Source organism: Geospiza fortis, unplaced genomic scaffold (genome assembly GCF_000277835.1).
Source record: "Geospiza fortis unplaced genomic scaffold, GeoFor_1.0 scaffold112, whole genome shotgun sequence".
Taxonomy (NCBI): Eukaryota; Metazoa; Chordata; class Aves; order Passeriformes; family Thraupidae; genus Geospiza; species Geospiza fortis.
The window spans coordinates 6,805,995-6,811,681 of record NW_005054298.1 but is presented as its reverse complement, the minus strand read 5'-3'; the positions used below and the strand labels follow the sequence as shown (position 1 = coordinate 6,811,681).

At 37.6% G+C, this 5,687-nt stretch overlaps 1 protein-coding gene across 1 annotated transcript in view; it reads right to left on the bottom strand.

Annotated features, from left to right (window-relative positions):
- Nucleotides 1–5,686, bottom strand: part of DDX18 (DEAD-box helicase 18) — a gene marked incomplete at its 5' end in the record, with an annotated part of 8,838 nt that extends 3,152 nt beyond the window's left edge. The window contains 9 exon segments of the mRNA XM_031057435.1: nt 610–775; nt 1,681–1,842; nt 2,042–2,181; nt 3,008–3,122; nt 3,210–3,409; nt 3,507–3,607; nt 3,920–4,055; nt 4,558–4,692; nt 5,668–5,686. Coding sequence (XP_030913295.1) covers nt 610–775; nt 1,681–1,842; nt 2,042–2,181; nt 3,008–3,122; nt 3,210–3,409; nt 3,507–3,607; nt 3,920–4,055; nt 4,558–4,692; nt 5,668–5,686 — 1,174 coding nt within the window.
- Between the last annotated feature and the right edge of the window lies 1 nt (nt 5,687).

Sequence of the window (5,687 nt, the reverse complement as noted above, 5' to 3'; positions counted from 1 at the left end):
AGTCTTAATCATCAACAAAAAATGCACCAGAGTTAACCTTAATATAATGTAATGCACCATTCACTATTTGCTAAGACTTTTTCTTGGCACAGACAAATGGATAAGGGAAAACAAATGCTGAAGGTGCAAAGCAACATCAGGCTGAGACAGCCCCTGACTAAAGCATTTTGTCTTTTACTGAAGAAAAAAAATTTTAGTCCACAGTAACTGAAAATTAAACCTTGATTTTAGAGATTTTTGAATTTCCCTTGTTTAGAGTAGACTTTTATTCAAGTAAGAATATTATCTTTAAACAAAAAGCAAATTTCAACTGGAAAAGCTCAGGGATGCATACGTAAACTCACACTCCTCTTGAGAAGTGTTTGGCTGTTTAGCTGATTAGATTTTAATTTCATAGCACAAACAGTATTTTAAAATGCAATTCTTAAGAAGGCAATCAAGGTCTTGGCTAGGAGCAGCATTTCCTAGGAGCTGGTGAAGGGCAGTGAAAGAAACCAGCAGCTGGATATGACCAGCTGAATCCTGCCCTCAGTCAAGCGGCAGTTTCAGCTCTTCTCTGCAACTAAGTTTGTAGTCAGAATTTGATTTCTTGCTGTGACACTTGTCTATTTCCTTAACTTACCTTTGGATCATCTGGAGGGTCATACTGGACAATCCAGTCAACCTCAGGAATGTCCAATCCTCTGGCAGCCACATCAGTGCACAGCAGTATTCCAGACTCTGCATTACAGAACTGGAAAAACGTTGTAGTACGTTTGGTCTGTTTCTGCTTGCCCTGAAAGGAAACAAACACACTGGGGATGAAATATCAACTAAAAAAGTAATTTGAGGCATCTTTCCAAATCATGGTTTTGTACAGACCAAGCAGAACCATTTGCAGTGAAGAAACAAAGAAAAAGATAAACCACACAGGGTTACAAGAAGTGGCATCCCTCAGAGGTTACAACGTATCTCCCAAAACATTAAAAATTGCATAAACATTCTTCTCATGAGCACAACATGCATGTTTCAAGTTCAGAAAGAGGACATTTGGAAGTCTGGCAATATGTGAGACAGATTAAAGGTTATAAAAGCAAACAACCAAACAAAACCGACACCTGTCACATTTCTATCAAAGAATAGCAAGATATTTTCCCCCAAAACGAAATAAAAAGGAACATTTGTGATTAGTTGCAACTGTTTCATAGACTTTCACTCAATTCTTTGTTCTCAACTGTGCATTTTGTGGTTTTGACAAAAAATTTACAATGCTCATCCAAATGGTAAGAATTGGCATAGTAAATCCAAATATCACCCAGGCCTCAGAAAAAGCATCAAACACTTTAGGCATCAGACTCTGGATTTCTCTGACAAGAAATTCACTCCACATACTGAATTTTAGTGCTTGGGAAAGGTAACTTCTCAGAAGAAAACAGAAATGTTGCTACACAGAGAGCATAAATTAGTATCACTGTTCAGCACTGATTCAAAAAATAGCAAGTCTGATTACTGAAGTGTTATTGTATAATCTTTGCTTTATCTCCTTCCTCTACAGACTAATCAAGACCATCATCAGTTTTATGAGCAGCCTGTCAGTTTATTAGAAACTGGACTGAAACAAACTAGGCAAATGTAAAGCCAATAACAGCTTACAGGTGTTGTCAGAATAATTCCAAATAAATCAATGAATAAGATACTTACATGAATGGCCAAAACAGGCAGATCAATGTAGTTGAGTAATTCATAGTGGTACTTCACTGACATACATGAAGAAAAAAATACCATCAGTTTCTTCTTCCGGTTCTTCTTGAGGAATGTGAAGAGCAAAAGGAATCTTTTTTCAGATGGACAGACCACATAACCCTGCAAAAATTTTAAGCATTGTTAAATAAAAGTAGTAAGGAGCAAACTTGTGTTTTAGCAACACAATTACATCAGGGAAGGGCTACTTTGTGAAAAAAACCTCACCAAACAGTTATACATCTGAAATACCCCAGGTAAAAAAAACCACAGGGGTTGGTGTGGTCACAGATCTCAAGCCTCCCACTAATGTTTGTCTTACCTGTTCCAGACCATCTACAGTTGCTGTCTCCTTGTTATCATCAACCCCAACATACAGTGGCTCTTTCTTCAGAGAGATCTTGGCCAGATCTTCCACCTTTCTGGTTTGTGTGGCAGAGAAAAGCATCGTCTGTCTGCGCTCTGGAACATATTTGAAAGACAGCCTCACTTTTTAAAGAAGAATTCAGTGATTCCATAAAATCTAACTGCAAACTTCCCTGGGCAAATCTTCCAACTAAATTCGAATTCAAACATACTGCTACTGACAAAGAAAGAGGTGTAGTTGTATTATGGGGTGTACACCATGTTTGTTTCACCTGTCCCCACCCCCAAAATCCTAACCACTATCAGAAACACAGTGTTCTTTCTCTGTAAAAATGTTAATAATAATTTGCAATCCAATTCAGACACAAAACAAAACCAAGATCAATCTTCTAATTCTGAATTAATTTCCATGAATACTACAATATTTTTGTTTGAAAAAACAATTCAAATTGTGTTTAATACATCAATTACAAGGAATAGTTGAATGAAAAATTAGGAAAAGAAAAATTTCAGGTAAACACTTAAAATTCTTCAAGATACTGGTCTTGGAGGTATCAAAAAAGATTGAACTGCAAGTCAGAAGCCCTTTTTCCTTGAATTTAAACCTTATTAGGAAATAATGAATTGCAGGAAATAAACAGGCAGAGGAAGATGAATGAGAAAATGGAAACATTAAACTAAAAGGATTTTATATGAACAGAAATATATCTCTGAAGAGCATTTAAAAACTCTGTTCTTCAGATAAATGATGTTGAATAAGTAATATATACTGGCTAGCAGAAAAAAGGATAGAGTAAGAAAACCACTATGAAGTTCATTTACAGAACTATAAAAATTAATAACTTCTCCTATAATAATAAAGTCAGAAAGAAGACATAATATTAGTCAAGTGATTTCCAGGAAAGAGAGGTTTTTTTCTTACTTGGTAAAAGTTTTATGATCTGTTTCATTTCTTCTTCAAATCCAACCTCCAAGATTCGATCTGCCTCATCAATTACCAAACACTGCAAGTTCTTGTACATGAAACCTGGAGTGTTCTAGAAGATTAACAAACTCACAGTCAGACAGGGAAAGGAGTTTTTTTACGTTTTAACAACCAGATTAGACATCAATATTGTATCTACCTGCATATGATCCAGCAATCTTCCTGGTGTGGCTACAATGATGTTGATTCCATTTCCAAGCTTCTGTGCTTCTGCTGATCTGTTACTGCCCCCCATTATCAGACCATAGGTATGAACGTGATGATTCATAAGTTCCTTAAGAACTCCGTAGGTTTGCATAGCCAGCTCTCGGGTAGGAGAAAGAATAATAACACCTGTTCCTAAAAAATACATCAACCAGAGAGTCACTTACAACTCATCCAACCCTCCAAATGGCTGCTTTGCAGTAAAATTCAGCTGTGAAATGAAGAGCCTTACCATTCCTAGGCATGAATTTCAGCTTGTAGATGAGCTCTACTGCAGGAATGAGAAACGCGAGTGTTTTTCCACTGCCTGTTTTTGCAGCTGCTAAAATATCCCTGTAAGCAGCAACAGAAAAAGAAGTATTTAGTTGACCATACCAAGAGAAGAGCAATCTCACTCTGATCCATGCTGACAATGTAAAAATCTAACATGGCTTAAAGAAGACCAGTGGAGTTGGTACTGGGAGCTTGCTGGCAGAGGCAAGTCACAGCAACCAGCCAGTGAAAGGCTGGCCTCAATGACCATGGAGGTCTTTCCCAACCTTAATGATACCATGATTTGATTTTATGATTCATGTATGTAGCTTGCCAGAAAAATTTACAAAAAACCTGGGGTCATTAGAGTGACTAAAAAGCCTTATTTCTTACCTGCCTTCCAGAAGAGGCTTAATACTTTTATGCTGAATTTCGGTCATGTGTGTAAACCCCATGTCGTTTATGCCTTTCAATGTATTCTCACTGACACAACCAGCCAGGGAAGCAAAGGAATTGTCTTCAAAAGCACCTGAAGTGAGGGGTAAAATAAAAATATTTAAATTTATTTCTTCTGCCATCTGAGATTAACCAGTTCAAACTGACCAAAGGACTTCTTCTTATTGCATTCTATCACAAAATCCAAAGACACTGGCAAAATACTCTGTATTAATAAGTTCATAAGAAAACTACACAGAGTTAATAAAAATGAAGATGAATGCACTGCTTCTTCTGTCAGATTTACTAGTTCTACACCTCCAGCATGCTCTTCATGAACTCCTTCCTTTACAGATAAGCATATGTGTATATAGGTTTAAAAAACACTTTCACTAGTAATTGTAGGACCAACAGATGTGTATATAATGCAAATTTCCAAGAACAGCAGGTGGGTGAGAGCTGTACAGCTGCCAGTGTCAAATCATGTATCCAAACACCTGACTCACAAAGCTCACTTGAAAACTGCAACTTGCTCTGGAAGAAAAGCGTTAGACCTTGGGATTTTGCCTGTGCATGAAAAAGAAAACACAAGATACCTGTTACACCTAGTGGCAAACTGGGCACTTCATCCTCCTCCTCTTCCACTTCTTTTTCTCCAGAGTCCTGCTTATCTCCATCTTCTGCCTCTGCAGATTCATCTTCTTCAGTTTTTGCTTTTTTGGTTTCTATATCTGGAGTGTTATTTTTACAGAAAACAAGTCAGTTAGAAATACAAAGATCATGGTTATCATGAAAAGCTGTTTCACAGACTGAATTTCCTTTAGTCTGTAAACTATGTATAAAGATCATGATTTTTGGGGTGGAAGGGGGCTGGAGGAGAGACAAGGTTTCTATGGAATTTTCTGAGGCACAGAGCAAAAATTCCCCAAGTTCCTTCCATACAGCCCACTTTGTACAGTGAAACAATGTAGCTTCATGTATATCATGTGACATCTTGTGTGGAAGCAAGATAAATTGTCCTTAAACAGATTACAAAATTCTTTCCCATTGGCAATGCAGACACCAAATTTCCTACACCATTTGTGCCCAGGGTATGTGAGAAGTTGCATTTTAGGTACCTGAATCTTTAGAAATGAAAGCACCTCTTCATTGCCATAACCATGATGTGTGTCCCAAAAATCAAATATATTTTGAAAGCTTATATTCTTCATGTATGTCTAGATAAGTATCTATAAATATATGCATATAAAACCATATGCAAACCTAGCAATATTTGTGTGGTGCTTTTTTTTTTTTTGTAGTTTTCAAGTATACTTCAGTTTCATAATATATAAATGTTGTCAAAGGCTGGACATCTTGCTAAAAAGCAATACTGGCTGCACACACAGACAGCACTCATCTACTACAGCCCTGAAACAAAGGGCATGTATTGAAATAATAAACAAGCAAAACATCCAGTCAGCGTTACAAAGCACAACCCCATGGAACAAATAACTTGGCTACTAGTATGGATTAAGAATTCAAATCTCGCAGCTGGAATGAAACGTGTAAATCTTTAGACCTCAGGGTCTTTAAGGCGCACACCTGACCGGCACATGGCATTTCAAACTTTCCCCGGCGCCGCGGGAAACCTAAGGAGGCGCTTGTGGGGTCTCCCAGACTAACTCAGTCCTGGGATACACGCTGTCTTTGCTAAGAACACGCACCATCTCCTCCGTTAGCCACC